The 17123-nt window shown below is 38.1% G+C and overlaps 1 protein-coding gene across 1 annotated transcript in view; it reads right to left on the bottom strand.

The window, feature by feature from the left end:
- The window catches only part of SHCBP1 (SHC binding and spindle associated 1), a 39598-nt gene that overhangs the window by 19813 nt on the left and 2662 nt on the right, over positions 1 to 17123 (bottom strand). Inside the window, exons 2-9 of the mRNA XM_004327160.4 lie at positions 15963 to 16130; positions 15672 to 15787; positions 14054 to 14262; positions 9414 to 9506; positions 5584 to 5817; positions 5324 to 5492; positions 4861 to 4981; positions 42 to 173 (exon numbers count right to left, since the gene is read on the bottom strand). Coding sequence (XP_004327208.1) covers positions 42 to 173; positions 4861 to 4981; positions 5324 to 5492; positions 5584 to 5817; positions 9414 to 9506; positions 14054 to 14262; positions 15672 to 15787; positions 15963 to 16130 — 1242 coding nt within the window. The remainder of the gene's footprint in view (positions 1 to 41; positions 174 to 4860; positions 4982 to 5323; positions 5493 to 5583; positions 5818 to 9413; positions 9507 to 14053; positions 14263 to 15671; positions 15788 to 15962; positions 16131 to 17123) is intronic.

Below are 17123 nucleotides of genomic sequence, written 5' to 3'. Positions count from 1 at the left end.
AAGTCTGGAACAAATAATACATGAAATATTCAGATATTTACTTAAGATTCCTTCCACAGCATCATGCTGAACAAATTTTATGCTTGAGATTTTAATATCCACACCCGTACAATCCACAAAAGTGTCTCCTTTGCCTCTCTTTTCTATCACAATATCATCTGGTAGACCATATCCTAAGGAAGAGAGCAAGAACATTTAAGATAGGTGAGGGGAAATGTCTAAACACAAAATTTCTATGACAGATTCCTCTATTTCAAATGACTCCAAATGATATCTGAGACCAGTTAATCCAGTTACATTTAAATAAAATCTAATTATCTCTCCACATATTTTGCTTAATTTTTACCAAGGTATACAATTTTTAATAACAACTCCTCAAATTGCCTGCATATCAGGAAGACTACCCCCTATCAACCATCTCATACTAGTTTCAGCACTAAAGTCACTTACAAAACTGCTATTAAAAAAAATAGTAACAGAATGGCCATCATCAAAAAATCTACAAACAATAAATGCTGGAGAGGGTGTGAAGAAAAGGGAAACCTCTTGCACTGCTGGTGGGAATGTAAATTGATACAGCCACTATGGAGAACAGTATGGAAGTTCCTTAAAAAACTAAAAATAGAACTACCATATGACCTAGCAATCCCATTACTGGGCATATACCCTGAGAAAACCATAATTCAAAAAGAGTCATGTACCACAATGTTCATTGCAGCACTATTTACAATAGCCAGGACATGGAAGCAAACTAAGTGTCCATTGACAGATGAATGGATAAAGAAGATGTGGCACATATATATAACGGACTATTACTCAGCCATAAAAAGAAACGAAATTGAGTCATTTGTAGTGAAGTGTATGGACCTAGAGTCTGTCATACAGAGTGAAGTAAGTCAGAAAGAGAAAAACAAATACGGATGCTAACACATATATATGGAACCTAAAAAAAAACAAACAAAAAAAAGCTTCTGAAGAACCCAGGGGCAGGACAGAAATAAAGATGCAGACATAGAGGATGGACTTGAGGACATGGGGAGGGGGAAGGGTAAGCTGGGACCAAGTGAGAGAGTGGCGTGGACATATATACACTAACAAATGTAAAATCGATAGTTAGTGGGAAGCAGCTGCATAGCACAGAGAGATCAGCTCGGTGCTTTGTGACCACCTAGAGGGGTGGGACAGGGAGGGTGGGAGGGAGATGCAAGAGGGAGGAGATATGGGGATATATGTATACATATAGCTGATTCACTTTGTTATAAAGCAGAAACTAACACACCATTGGAGAGCAATTATACTCCAATAAAGATGTTAAAAAATAAAAATAAATAAATAAGTTAAAAAAATAGTAATAATCTAAGTACTCACAGCTGGGTCAGAGGGCTCTGAAGCTTTTAGCCCTACAAGTTTTTTATTTCCCAACTCTAAGATTCTATTATTCTATCATAATTAGGTTTGAAAAAGCCTAGGCATTTCTCAAGATTTTCTAAATTTTATATTCTCTTAAACAGATTGACAAAATCTGACAAACTGACTTAGAACAGTTTTAGCTATTGGAAAGATAGGTCTACCTTGTTAACCAATAAAAAACTTTGTTCTCTACAAATCTTTTTTTTTTTTTTAACATCTTTATTGGGGTATAATTGCTTTACAATGGTGTGTTAGTTTCTGCTTTATAACAAAGTGAATCAGTTATACATATACATATGTTCCCATATCTCTTCCCTCTTGCATCTCCCTCCCTCCCACCCTCCCTATCCCACCCCTCCAGGCGGTCACAAAGCACCGAGCCGATATCCCTGTGCTATGCGGCTGCTTCCCACTAGCTACCTACCTTACGTTTGTTAGTGTATATATGTCCATGCCTCTCTCTCACCCTGTCATAGCTCACCCTTCCCCCTCCCCATATCCTCAAGTCCGTTCTCCAGTAGGTCTGTGTCTTATTCCTGTCTTACCCCTAGGTTCTTCATGACATTTTTTTTTTCTTAAATTCCATATATATGTGTTAGCATACGGTATTTGTCTTTTTCTTTCTGACTTACTTCACTCTGTATGACAGACTCTAGGTCTATCCAGCTCATTACAAATAGCTCAATTTCGTTTCTTTTTATGGCTGAGTAATATTCCGTTGTATATATGTGCCGCATCTTCTTTATCCATTCATCCGATGATGGGCACTTAGGTTGTTTCCATGTCCTGGCAATTATAAATAGAGCTGCAATGAACATTTTGGTACATAACTCTTCTTGAATTATGGTTTTCTCAGGGTATATGCCCAGTAGTGGGATCTACAAATCTTAATCAAACTAATAATACAGGTCAGACCTCTGAATGGGTTTATGAAAAACTGGAGTATCAGAAAACTAGAAAACCCTGCCTGACTTTTATCATAAAACAGAATCACACAGACAAAGCTTTAAGAAATAACTCTCACTGTCTAAAGCTGAGTCTTTGCTTGAGTAAATGAAAGCAGTGACAACATTAAACAGGCAAAGTCACTAAAGTTTTCTACACTTGAAGAGTACAGACAAGCCTTTGGGGACACTAGAGAATGCAAGAGGACTCCACACACAGGAATGCTACCAGTGGTGAATTCTGGATGATTAGATTGTGAGTAAATTTCTTTCCCGATTCTTTTTTTTTTTTTATATTTATTTTTGGCTGCATTGGGTCTTCATTGCTGCGCATGGGCTTTCTCTAGTTGCGGCGAGCGGGGTCTACTCTTCGTTGTGGTGCACGGGCTTCTCACTGCGGTGGCCTCTCTTGTTGAAGAGCATGGGCTGTAGGTGCGTGGACTTCAGTAGTTGCGGCACAGGGGCTCAGTAGCTGTGGCTTGCAGGCCCTAGAGCACAGGCTCAGTAGTTGTTGTGCGTGGTCTTAGTTGCTCCATGGCATGTGGGATCTTCCCGGACTAGGGACTGAACCCATGTCCCCTGCATTGGCAGGCGGATTCTTAACCACTGCACCACCAGGAAAGTCCTTCCCTGATTCTTTTTATGTGTCTACCTGTACTTTGCACATTTTTATAATAGCTATGGCTTTCTATCATGTGAAAAATTAAAAATATAAAAAGAATGGCCATATTACATTATATAAACAAGTTATTACATAAACAAATTACATAATCTTAGCAGTTTAAAACACAAAGCCCTCGCCAAACTGAATGGATTTTCTAAACAAGAAAGAAAAATCCTATTATAAGTACTGTTAATACCCTGCAAATAGCAGGTACTCGATATATATCTCTTGTTGTAAGTGTCAGCTATAGATCAGAAAAGCTATCAGATAAGCTTTAATCTTACTCGTGAACAAGTACTCCATATATTCAGACTAGAGATATCACCTGATTCCCCAAATTCTCAGAAATGCCCTCTGTTCATAAATTTACAGTCATTCTTACACTTAACTATCAGAATTCTATATGTTTATTTATGACATGTTGGCAATCACATTATAATTTCCTCAACAATCTAGAAAGAATGCTTATCCACCATACAATCTGTAATAGCAATACTGTTTGCACTATGCCAAAAAAATGAAGTGTTTTTATTGTAGTGCTTTATCCTGCAGATGTTTATAAACACACATCTATTATATATCAAATATTGGAGTGGAAAAAGAACAAAAATTACACACATAAAACAAAAAAGGGGATGAGGTGGTGTACTAGTGAACAGCAGGAAATTAAATTCCCAGCCTTGCTTCCATTAAGAACTCTCGAAAAGATAAAATTAAAGAACATAGCTTAAGCAGTTTGTGAACAGCTGCTCCAGTCCCAAAATGATATATGATTTTTTGCATGACAAGCTTTATTGCTAACTTGAAGCTCTTCTGGTAAATAGTTGAACAGGTGCATCTAAATTTGACACGCTATGCAAATACAAAGGACCAAGGTGAACTACTGTAAAGTAACCTAAATTTAGGAATCACTCTAAATGTACAATAAGATTTCAACTCCTAAAAAGTTATTTTTAGGACTTCCCTGGTGGTGCAGTGGTTAAGAATCCGCCTGCCAATGCAGGGGACATGGGTTTGATCCCTGGTCCGGGAAGATCCCACATGCCACGGAGCAATTAAGCCCGAGTGCCACAACTACTGAGGCTGCGCTTTGGAGTTCGCGAGCCACAACTACTGAGCACACCTACCACAACTGTTGAAGCCCATGCGCCTAGAGTCCGTGCTGCACAAGAGAAGCCACTGCAATGAGAAGCCCTTGCACGGCAACGAAGAGTAGCCCCCACTCACCACAACTAGAGAAAGCCCGCGCACAGCAACGAAGACCCAACGCAGCCAAAAATTAAATAAATAAATAAAGTTATTTTTAAAAGACTCTTTCAACATTAATGTTCTCAAAAGTACACTTTAGAACTTGTGACATTCAACAAGCTTTTAAAGAATTAAGATAAAGATTTTGCATCTAATTTCAAGTTGGACCTATACCTTTCACAAAAGTAAGCTAAATTAAAAAAAAAAAAAGCACCAATATGTCCACAACATATATGAAATAAGAGGAAGCAACAAATTAAAAAATATTGCTTGGAATGTTTTTTTAATTCTAATAATGAATTTCCTTTTCACCAACCACCTATAATCTGGAATTATACTTCTTCCTAATGGTCTTTTTTTCTCTATGTTTTTGTTTTCCCAACATTTATAATGCCACAAAAAATCACACCTCATGTTGCTCAAACACTGAGTCAATAACCTGTACACTCCAAAAACCCTTAATGTTTCAAGGCAACTCATTTGAAATCAAATGGGTCGAAATCAAATTCTTGGAGCTTCAACAAGATCAGTGATTTACTGTTATCTTAAGCGTATCATGCACGAGAGTTTGGTTGTATGATCTTCCATACTCACCTTCTAACTCAATGGAGTCAGCGATGGAGAACGTACCATGTACCACGTAACGGCCAGGACAAACAATAACAGTGTCGCCCTCATAGCAGGCATTTATAGCAGACAACGGATCACTATGGAACTAGAAAACAACAACAACATATTGCAAATATATACCCCTCAAATGCAACCTGAGTATTACTCCAGGTGCCTTCATGTTTCATTTTCAAAAGGGAGCCAAAACTACGTATGTAGGTATCTCCCTTGCTACTGCACTGAGCTCAGTGCCTCCTTTGCTACTGCACTGAGCTCAGTGCATGGTTGATAACTGACTAATACTGCAGAAAGGTGGTGCTCTCACTGCTTTCCATTTCACAGAAAACCAGCTCTGGGAAACTCCTAAAAACTTTTTGTAGAATTCAGGAAAGCCTGGGGTGAATCTGAAGAAAAAAAAGCCACCTGGAGCAAGAAACTCTCCTTTTACCTGAATTTCTATTTCTTCCTTACAAGGCTCTGGACAAAGCTTATCCCTGACCAGGGACTGCAGCAGACCAGTCGTCATGGTGGAGGAGACCACATGGGTGACCTTCTGGCCACTGGGACGGATGCCTTTTGCTTGTATATTAGAATTCTTCTGATAACCAAACACATATCTTAAAGAAACCAAACAGACCTGTCAGTTCTCAGTAACATAGCTGGTTAGAAAAGATGTCAACTAGTTGGGAAGAACAAAGATACACATACCTCAACAAAGGATTCTCAATGAGTTTTAGCTTTTGTTTCAACTGTTCAATCTCTGAATACAATTTTAACCCTTCCACCATGGAGATGTTTTCCTGCTCAGAATCAGAGTTACAATTTGACAAACTGCTTCTCAGATTTAAAAATTTCCTGTAACTCTCCTCACATTGAGTCAACAGATCTTGATAGTCAACAATAAGTCCTGAAGGAACTCGGTCTTCAAGAATGTCATAATGCCTGAAAGTTTAAAAGCAAATTGAAACCCACTGCCTTTCAGACACATTTTCCCATCATTAAGACACCTATTCAGTCCTCAAAGATCCCGTAAGAAAAGTGTTTCATAGTATGCAACTCAGGAACATGTTAAGTCTTACTGAGTAGGTGAAAGCTATTGAAAGCTTTAAGGACCACTTCATTAAGGTCACTAACTTTTCTCTTTTGAGGAGTTGCTATTTTTTTTTTCCTTAGATCCAAGCATTTGTGTTTTTGAAACACTGAGAGTTCATGTTGCACAATTTGTAATCATTACTTAACAAGAAATTATTTTCTCATATATTAGATTCAAAATCTTAATAAGTGGGTGGCAGAGGGCAACCTGGAGGTAGGGGTGGTGAGGATAGTATCCCAAGTAGTTTCATAACAATGTTTAAGATTACCACATTTATAGGATCAAAAATTTTAAATGATTCAAATCATCTAGTCCTTCCCTATACTTACTTATTTTTATAATTTAGTTTAGTTTTTTTTTTTTAATTTATTTGGCTGCATCAGGTCTTAGTTGAGGCACACGGGATCTTCGTTGCGGTATGTGGGATCTTTTGTTGCAGTGCATGGGCCTTTCGTTGCAGTGCGCAGGCTTCTCTAGTTGTGGCGCAGGGGCTCTAGAGTGCACGGGCTCAATAGTTGCAGCACACGGGCTCTCTAGTTGTGGAGCACGGGCTCCAGAGCGCGAGGGCTCAGTAGTTGTGGCACGTGGGCTCTCTAGCTGTGGCACATGGGCATGGTAGTTGTGGCACACTGGCTTAGTTGCCCCACGGTATGTGGGATCTTAGTTCCCTGACTAAGGGGATTGAAATCACGTCCCCTGCATTGAAAGGCAGATTCTTAACCACTGGACTACCAGGGAAGTCCCCCTTCCCTGCATTTAAAGCACTATGGAGGGGACTTCCCTGGTGGTTCAGTGGTTAAGACTCCACACTCCCAATGCAGGGGGCCCGGGTTTGATCCCTGGTCAGGGAACTAGACCCCACATGCCGCAACTAAGAGTTCGCATGCTGCAACTAAAGTTCTAACGTGCCACAATTAAGACCCAGTGCAGCCAAATAAATAAATAAAATATTAAATAAATAAATAAAGCACTATGGAGCAGAATTTGCTGAATATTCCCTCAGGAAGATTATTAGAGTATTTCAAAAACATAAGCCTTTGAGATTCTGAGAAAAAAATAAAGCTGTTATTACTAAACCAGAGAGTGATTAAAACAAAATAACTTTGTATTGGACAATTGTGTTGGCACTTAAAGTTTATTATTAATTTATAAACCTTCTCAAATACATAGACAGAACAAAAAGTACTTCTAGATACAATAATTTATGAGTGTACAATCAAGTTAATGGATATGAAATTAATGGATTTGAAAGTAAACTGCAATATTATTGTCATTACCTGTCGTTTTAAAATAATTGCTTTATTTCTCAGTTAAAAGCATACTGACTTAGGCCAGAGCTTCTTAACCTTGGCTGCTTATTAGAATCACTGGGGAACTTTTAAAAATACAGATGATCAGGTCCCCATCCAGACCAATTAAATTAGTCTCTAAAAGTAGAGGGGTATCTTTTAAAGTTCCCTGGGAATTCTAATGTGCAGCCAAGGTTGAGTACGATTGCCTTAGATAATGTCTTCTTAACTTCGTCACGCTCTAAATAAGACCTAAACAAATTTACATCAAGTTACAGTGAACATTTAAATAGTATTTAAGATGAATAGAGAATATTTTTCCCACTTTTCAAGTAAATGAATTAGGTGAAGCTTGAAAAGCAAGGATTTTGTCTGCTTTGGTTAATCCATACTCATTTAAAGATATTCTAGAAATCCAATTTGCAAACAAGAAATTGGGGGCCCAACCACTGACTGCTTGATCAGATCTACTAAGTTACAAAGATTAAGACTCAAATTTTAAAATTAGTTTCTTAGCATTTCCAATATCCATGCCAATCAGCTTATTTCTTCTCATTATAGTGATACTTCATAGTCTGAAAGTAATGAACCAACATCTGTGTCTCAGACCCATAAGCTCTGAAGCAGAGTGTTTTGAATTAGAAAGGAAAAATATTTACTTCACAGTGCAAAATCAAGACAATATGGTTTGATTCCCTTCAACTCTTGCCTGTGAATAGCTCTACTCCTGTCTTAGCCTAGGGACCTTTTAAAGAGTCTGCCTATATTTGATAACATTCCAGTTTCCCCATCAAGTACCATAGTTTCTTCTCCATAACTGAAAACAATTCCTCCCTTATGCTTTCCCATCTGCCAGTGATGTATAAGATATGTATGTAAATCATTTCTTGTTGTTTGAACATGTAAGACTGTCAAATCGGAATACAGTTATTTTCCAAGTAAAGATCAAATTTGCCAGATACATGATATTCATCTACCATTACATTTCCCTTCAATCAAAACCAATCATTGCTCTTTAAAAGCAAGTATATCAAAACTAGAAAATATGCAAGCTTATTGAAATTCTGGCATTTTACTGAATATACTATGAGAAAACAGGAAATGCATAATGGAAAAATTGGAAAGGCTAAATAGAAATCACAGCCAATTTATGAAAAGCTGAAATCAGACATACATAGTTCTAAACCAGGTAGAACCAACCTTAACCAGACTTCTCACGTATTTTTTACTTATGATTCACTGTTTAAATGAAGAGAAACTTACTAAATCAAATTGGTTATACAGAAATGTAAAGGGTTACTGCCTTATCTTATGTAACCAAATCATCTTTCACACAGGGAAAAAAATTACCTTCTACAATTTTTTTTTCTTTTTTTGGCCTGCAAGGTCTAATTTTATTCTTATTGCAGCACTGCGTATTAAATTACTATGCACAAGTACCAAAAAGTTACCTGGTCTTATAGCACCATCTAGTGGAAGCCACATTTAACAAAGTCAGTGCAGGACAACTATTTGGGTTGCATGGTTAATTTGGGGTATTTTTATAATGGAAGGGTTTTTCCCTACCAAAATATGATAAGTCAGTAGAATGTATTTAGGTATTTTGGAAATTTTTATTCACCATCAATATTAACTATTTAGTATTTTCATCTATTTATCAAATAAGATTTAAGGAAAAGAACTTGACAAAACATCCTGAGGTAAGTCTGTTTAGCCTACTATGTTTTACTGTAAGAACTTAAGAGTAAAGCCATGTCTTTAAAAGTACTCAAGAAAAAAAAAGTCTTCTATAATTCAATTAATTTCACTGTTCTTCAATTGTTTTTATGGAGTTTAGTAACGGGTTGTTTCTTTTTAACATATTAGCTCAATTAAGTTTTATTCAAATTTACAAGAGTGAGCTGTTAATTTACATGTTCTTGAATTCTCTGCTTTTAGATTCTAAAAACACTACAAGTAGGTTTATAAACACTAAAAGTAGGCTTCTCTGCACCTGTACAATTTTTATTTAATAACTTGTCAGTGGGTTATACTATTTTATATCAGTCTGTTTCTATCTGTAGGAGTATATATACAGTATATACAAAACACAGGTGAAATTAAATCACAAATAGCTATTTTTTCCAACATGTACAAGGCCACTAAAAAATACTTACAATCTCAATCGAGGTTCAACACATCTAACAAAATAATCATACTCATCCTCTTCTTCTTCATCCCAACTCCTCCAAATGTTCTGATAGAAAAACCTGGAAAGGAAATTAGTATCACTCAAATTCAATCACTGGCTTAAAATGTTAGGGTTTGGGAGGAATAAGAGTAAATCAAAACAAGTCTATCAAGTATGGTAGAGAAGATTGAATATTTGCTAGATTTGATAGTCATGAGTCACACATGAACTTCTTTGGATTGGCTAAAGAAGTTTTCTATAACATTGATTCTATTAGGACCTTCTATTTATCAGAAGAACTATTTATTGACCATCTGTAACTTGGTGGAAAGTAGTGCCATTTGTTAAGATAGAAAAGACTGGGAGAGAAACAAGTTTAGGGTTGAAAATAAAGAGTTCTGTTTTCACCATGTTCAGGTTGAGATGCCTATTTGAACTCCAAATGGATGATGTCAAGAGTGCAGATAAATATACAAGACCAGAGCTCAAGGAAAAGGTCAGGGCTAGAGACATAAATCTGGAAGTTGTCAGCATATTGATGGCATTAGAGCAATAGATGAGATCATCCAGGGACATAAAATAAAGCAGTAGTTCTCAACCCTGACTGCCCATTAGAGTCCCCTGAGAAGCTTTTAAAAGTTGATTTTCAACCCTATTCCAGACCAATAAACTAGAATCTCTTGGGTGGGGGATGGGGGAGGGAGGGTGCAGGATCCATATTTTTTTAAAGCTCCCCAAAGTGATTTAACAAATTTTTCATCATGGAAAATTTCACACATATACAAGAGCAAACAAGAAAACATGAATACCATGTATCCATCACCAGCTTCAACAATTATCAACTCACAGGCAATCTTATTTCACCTCTACTCCACCCACTTACTTCTCTGCTCTCCTACCTCCACCATCCTGACACTGGATCATTTTAAAGCAAATTTCTGACATATCATATCACTCATAAATTTTCAGTATGTGCCTCTAAAATAAATCTTTATACAAAAAAAGTTTTAATTCCTTAATAACCAAGTATCCAGTCAGTGTTCAGTTTTCCCTAATTATCTCTTTTGTTGTTGCTGTTGTTTTACAGTTGGCTTGCTCATCAGGGTCCAAACAAGGGTCAGCCATTGAATTTAATTAAATCACTTTTACTCTATAGATTATCCATCCCTCTTTTTCACCTTGCAATTTATTTAATAGTTTCCCACACTCTGAATTTTACTGATTGCTTCCCCATGGGGTCAGTTAACATGTCCTTCTGTTTCCTTTATTTCTAGTAAACTGATAGTAAGGACTAGGAACTTGATCGTCTTTAGGAAAGACTTTTTGGCAAGAATACTTCAAGGGAGGTATAATGTAGCTTCATCACCAAGCACATGATACCTGGTCATCTCTTTTGATGATGAGCTTAAGAATGATCAATGGATTCAGATACTGTCAGCCTGATTTATCTGCCACAAAGTTCCCTATCAGGTTTTCACCAATGGCTGTAGCAGCCATTGATGATCATTGCCTGAAACCTCTACTTTTATTATGGGTTGCAAAATACTGATATTCTCATCTTATCATTCTTTCTTCATGTAGTAGTTGGAATACTCCTCTAAAGAAAATTTCCAGGAGATTCTAATGTGCTTTCAAAGCTGATTAGAGAGAGAGAAGTGTAGATAGCCTAGGCCTGAGCCCTGGGTAACTTCAACATTCTAAAGTTTGAGCATAAGAGGAAAGAGCTGGCCAAGGTTATTAAGAAAGCAAGCCCATGACACACTATCATAAAGTGGTGTCCCAGAAACTAGAAAGAGAGTAGAGTATGTTAAGAAGATGGGAATGATCAAATAATTAGAATGTGACCAAGAGGTCAAGGTAAGATGAGATCAGAGGAGTGACGACTGGATATGAGAATATGAGTGACCTTAAGCACAATTTCAATGGTACTGTAGGAGTAGAAGCATTAGTGGAACGCCAGGAAGTACAGACGATATAACTGTCAAAAAGTTGAAAAGGAAGGAGCAGTGAAAATGAAGCCATCTCTTAATTCTTATAGATTAGACTGTCATTCTCTTCACCCTCTAGAGTCCATCTCTCAAAAACAAACCAAAAAAAAACCAAACCTGAGCATGCCCTTACTCAACCAAAAGACTCTGCTGGCTCCTTGCTGTCCTCAGAACAAAATCCAAATTCCTGAGCTTGGTGATATTACATGGACTCACAGTCCACCTCTAGAGCACCTCTCTTGCCTCAGAGACCCTGTGTGCAAACTACCAATTTCACAAGCTCTTTCAAAGCCGCTGTGACATGCTGGTCAGACTGCCTTCCAACTTTTCCACCTGGTAAGCTTATATTTACACTTCATGACCCAGCTCAAATATCCTCACCAGTTCAGTACCAGGCAATCACATTTCATTCACATCTGCACCTCCTCCACTGTTTATTCTCTCAAGACAGAAACTTGGGAGTCAGCCTTGACTTCTTCCATATCCACTCTACCACCAAGTCTTAGCCATCCTACTTTCTCAATAAGCCTAATCTGTACTCTCCATATCTCCACCCTAGTCCACTCTGCCTCTTAACTGATCTCTCTACCCCTTCCCCCTCCATTTACTTTCTACACAGCAGCCAGAACAAACCTTTTAAAACACAAAGCTGATCATATCATAAAACACAAAGCTGATTGAAAACCCTTCAGCGGTTTCCCACTGCTCTTAAAGACAAAAATTGTCCATTGGCTGACAAATCCCTGCATCTTCGGACCCCTGACAACCTCTAAGCTGGTTTCCTAAGTCTCTTCCATTACTGCCTATGTTCTAACCACGTTGGCCCTCCGGCTCCTTAAACTCACTGAGTTCCTGAACCTGTTCCGTCCCCTAAACTGCCACAACCACTTTCACCTAGCCAACCCTTCAGACCCAAGTTCAAATACCATTTCCTCAGGAAATAACCGTATTACAGCAACCTGACCTAGTCTTAGAACACTCTGTAATCCCTCACAGCACTCACTGCAGTTTCCAATCATACACATTATCTTTATGTGATTATTTCATCAAGGTTCATCTCCCACCTTTAGACTGACATCTCCCTGGTGATGGTGATTGTGTCTGTTTTGTGCACCAGTCACATCTCACCCTCAACTCAGGACCTGGCACTGAAATACTGAATAAAATGAACAAATGAAAACCCTCATAATTTGACCTTTTCTGGACACTGACCAGAATCTGAGCCCTCACCTCAAAATAAAGAATAATTTAGCCAGGCTCGCCTTCAAATAATACTATTACTAATTCCAGATACTTGTCTTTCTATCAACTTCTATACCCATAAGAGATTAGCTCCCTGATTCCTAATTTCCTAAACTCGTCAATTATCCCTTTACCTTCATATGCCTCAACTGACAGATTTTTTAAGTGAGAGAAACATAAGAGAGTTATTTTGGTTCTAGACATAAGCCAGTTCTTTAGATTTATGTTGTTTGACCTAATATTGAATACCTACAGTCCTTGCATTGTATGCAAGTCCAATGTCCTTGCATACAATTAGAAATTTTCTATGAAATGTCAGAAGCAGGGCCCAAGACACTCTGCTTCTTTGTAGAGTATCAAATTAAGCTCAGCAAAACCAGGTTCACTCACTAACGGCATAGAAACTGGAAAGTACTTTTTGAACTACAAAACATCAAGCAACATTATTAACATGACCTTTATATTATCCAATCTTCCAGTTCATGGAGGAATATAGGTCCTTTTTTTTTTGGCGGTACGCGGGCCTCTCACTGTTGTGGCCTCTCCCGTTGCGGAGCACAGGCTCCGGACGCGCAGGCTCAGCGGCCACGGCTCACGGGCCTAGCCGCTCCGCAGCATGTGGGATCCTCCCGGACCGGGGCACGAACCCGTGTCCCCTGCATCGGCAGGCGGACTCTCAACCACTGCGCCACCAGGGAAGCCCCTAAGTCCATATTTAATTAGCCAAAAATAAGCCTTCCTTAGTAAATATACTTATAAAAAGAATATTCAAAAGAACTATCTGTATTAGGAACTATCTGACAAAAAAGTTATCTGAAAAACTAAAAAAAGCATACCTATTAATGCAAGTGGAAACCGACTAAGCCAAAAAAGGTTGAAAGGCAGGCACATACCCCCTAAGGATCCTGGAAGTGGCCTGACAAAACATTCTTTGGCCAGACATATCCTTGAAAACACTGTATGTCAGGCTTATCAGTGCACAAGTGATGGTATACCACCTTCTTTACCTTCTTTCCTTTCTTCTTATGTTCAAGTACATCAACTATAGCCTTAGCATCCAGAACTTTTAAGACAGTTTCTAAATATATACAAACCAAATTTTAAAATCCCCTTTTGTTAACATTTGGGGACACTGAGAGAAGGCTATACAGGAATCCCTAGTACTACTTTTCTCAAATTTTCTGTAAGTCTGAAATTACCTCAAATTGAAAATTTTAAACATTGAAAACATTTTTTTAATTTTAAAAAGTTTCCACTGTCTTTGAATATTTTTAAATATTGCAGTGACCAAGTTTACAGTTTGAGTTTTAAATCTAGGTATAATACAGACCAGAATTACTGCATTTCATCCAAAGTTTTTGGCCACAAGGTTACTTTTATCAACCTTTTTTCCTACCTGATATGCTCAATTGCAAGTGCTGTCTGGTCAAACACTCCAGAATCATCAAATACCACCCACAGCTCCTGCAGGGGCAACCGGTGTTCCTTCAAATCAAGGAGCTCTTTCATACACTCCAAAGTAAAAGTGCTGACTTGAGATTCACAGAGGTACGGGTCAGCAAGCCTCACCACTGCCTTCAAGGCTGCAAAGTCCACATCTGTGATCTGAAATTTAAAATAATGTGACTTAACATATGCAAATCAAAATTAAGATACATCTAAAACACTACTTACAGCCTGATTTTTTTAAAGCATGAAATGGGAGTGGGGAGCCTTCTTCCATAACATAAAGGATAAACAAGACAGGCTTGGCTTGTACCCACATGGAGCTGACATCGTAATTGAGAGGACAAATAAACAAACAAGATGGCAACAAGTATGTGACAGAGAATAAGTAGCAGGGGTGGTGGTCTGGTTTTACTGGGAGGGTAGGGGAAGTCACTTCTGAACTGCGATAAAAGGGATGAAAAGGAAGCAGCCGTGTGAAGAGCAGGAAAGATGCAAAAGGCCCTGGGGCAGAGACAAGCTTGGCAGCTGGCAGAGAAACAGTGTTTCTTGCTGGAACCACAGGAAGGAAATGAGGTATGGGCAGCAGGAGGTGAGGTGAGAGAGAGGCAAGATCAGGACAGGAAGGGCATTGGAAGGAGCTTGGCTTTTACATGTTATCTAGCACAATGAGAAGCCATAAAGCCAGCACAGGCCTTTGGTAAATGCAATGCATTAGAGGTTTTTAAGCAGAGGAATGGCTGGCGCATTTCTCTTTTAAAACAATGACTTGGACTGCTTTTAGAGAATTGAGATGTGTTGGGGGAAGGGAGCTACTATCATAATCAAATTAATAGGCCTGAACTGCAACCAAAGACATTAGCATAACCCAAAATTTAAAAATCCACAAGGAACAGCTGCTTGCAAACCATTGCCTCATATATAGTCACTGCAGCATGTGATGTCATTTTCTAAAGGGTCTGCAGCCACAACTTGTATTCATTCACACTCCCTGGTTTACCATTTTAGTTTAACGGAGCGGGGGGTCCTGTTAACACACACTGAGAAAAATTCACAGCTGTAATTAGAGTGCAAATTTAATGTAAAAGGCCCAGTCAGTTGAAAAATAAGATTGTTTTTACTTTCTGCAATGGAACATCAAGAGGTTAACCACATACCTACAACTTTGTCAGGCAAAAAATAGGCTAGTTTTAAAATGCCCGCTTGGTTTGAGCTACTTTAATGGGCTACAACTAAGAAGGTAAAAAATCAATTCAAACCCCACTGACTTTATAATTAGGCCTCTTTGTTTTTTAAACGGTCTCAAATACCTCCCTCACTTCATAGGTTTCTAATCCATTTCCCCTTTTTAAAGGACACTGAAGCTTAAACCACCTCAATTCCCTGGTAGCTCCTCCTCAGTTGCCTTTAAAATTTGTGGAACACTTCATACACCGTTGCAGTTAGATGTAAAAAACATGCTATTTTCAATCAGCTCATAAACCTTAATTAAAAATAAGCACTGTGGCTACAACAGTCTGAGGGAAAGTGTTTTTAGCTAAATGTCTTAACAACAGAATTAAATTTACCTCAACCAGCACCTTGAACACATTAGTGTGCCAGACTGCCCGCCATCCAGATGGTTCAAGGACCTTCTCTAAGAACTCAGCTGTGAATTCTTTTACCTCAGAGGCCTTACAGTCAGCTACAAAAAAATTAAACACAATAAGAATTGGGGCTGCATAAAGGAGAGAGAAGTTAATAAATCCACTCAAATCTACTTTCTCAGAACCAACAAACAGCAGTCTGAGGAACTGAGACCATCTACTGAATACATATAAATTAAAAGACAAAAGAAGCAAAAAAGAGGACCTACTCACCTAAAATGTAATCTTGATAAGCTCTGAATCGCTCATAGAACAAAAGATGACTTGTCTGGAACATTTCTGGGAAATGAGTTTTTCCTTCTGGCACAAAACTTTGTAAACTAGTACCTGGTTTATCATGATTGCTACAATCACTGCATGAATCTTCATCTTCAAACAAACCTAAGAGAACAAAAATAGGCAGGCTCAACTATCCCAGACACTTCCAGTGCTTATAAACTGCTTCTATTTTCATATACTTGCTTAGAAATTCCAAACAAATAAAAACAAGGATTTGGGTATAATGCTTTACTTACCTCTATCATTGTCAGAAAAAAAGTTTTCTAAATTTAAAAATATCTCAAAATCCAAGTTCTACTTCAAAACAATAAAGACTTAAAATCCTTCATGGGTTAGGTTTTTGCTGCTGTTCTGTGAGGAAGAGGGTTGTTTTTAATTAAGTGGGAATCACCCAAGGTCTCCTTCAGAGGACACGGCTATGATTATTACTAGAGCTAGCAAGTTATAATGGTCACATAGCTTACAGTCATTTTTTTCCAAAACAATTCCATAAAGCTGCATTAAATACAGAGCTGATTTCCTATACTCCATCTCAAACAAACTGAAACCTCCCTCTAATTTCTACAATATCAGCTTGTCAATGCCCCTCAATAAACAGGGATGAGAGATTGTTAATAATGCATAAGGTTTACTTCACAAAAGTTTCTAGGTTCCATCTGACTAATTTCAATGCCTGTGTCTAAGGAAAGGATTAGAAAATGCTAATTGCATTAGGTTTGGGCTGTATGTAATTATGTTTCACAAGGCGTGATTGGGCCAGTGACATATCTAATTCTGTGCAATACGATGTTTTTAATAGACAAAACGACTACTAAATAAATACTGAGGGTAGCATTTAGACTGGCAAACTTCTTTCCTGTGGTCTCAGGAAGGGTATCTGAGACAATTACTAGCAGCAGTCTTTCTCTTCCCTTACCTCTTATATTTCTCCTTCTTTTCTCCCTCCTTCCACTTCTCTGCCCCTGTTCAGGCCACCAGAATTATGTGACCCCACAGACTGTAATAGGGAAGAACAAATCTGACTCCATATTGGATCTGTTTCTTGTACTTTACCCTTTGTATCCTATTGCTTTTGATACAAGAATGTTGCCTATA

The sequence above is a fragment of the Tursiops truncatus genome, chromosome 19 (genome assembly GCF_011762595.2).
Source record: "Tursiops truncatus isolate mTurTru1 chromosome 19, mTurTru1.mat.Y, whole genome shotgun sequence".
In the NCBI taxonomy this organism is placed as follows: Eukaryota; Metazoa; Chordata; class Mammalia; order Artiodactyla; family Delphinidae; genus Tursiops; species Tursiops truncatus.
The sequence above is the reverse complement of the archived record's forward strand: the minus strand, read 5'-3'. Positions and strand labels throughout refer to the sequence as shown.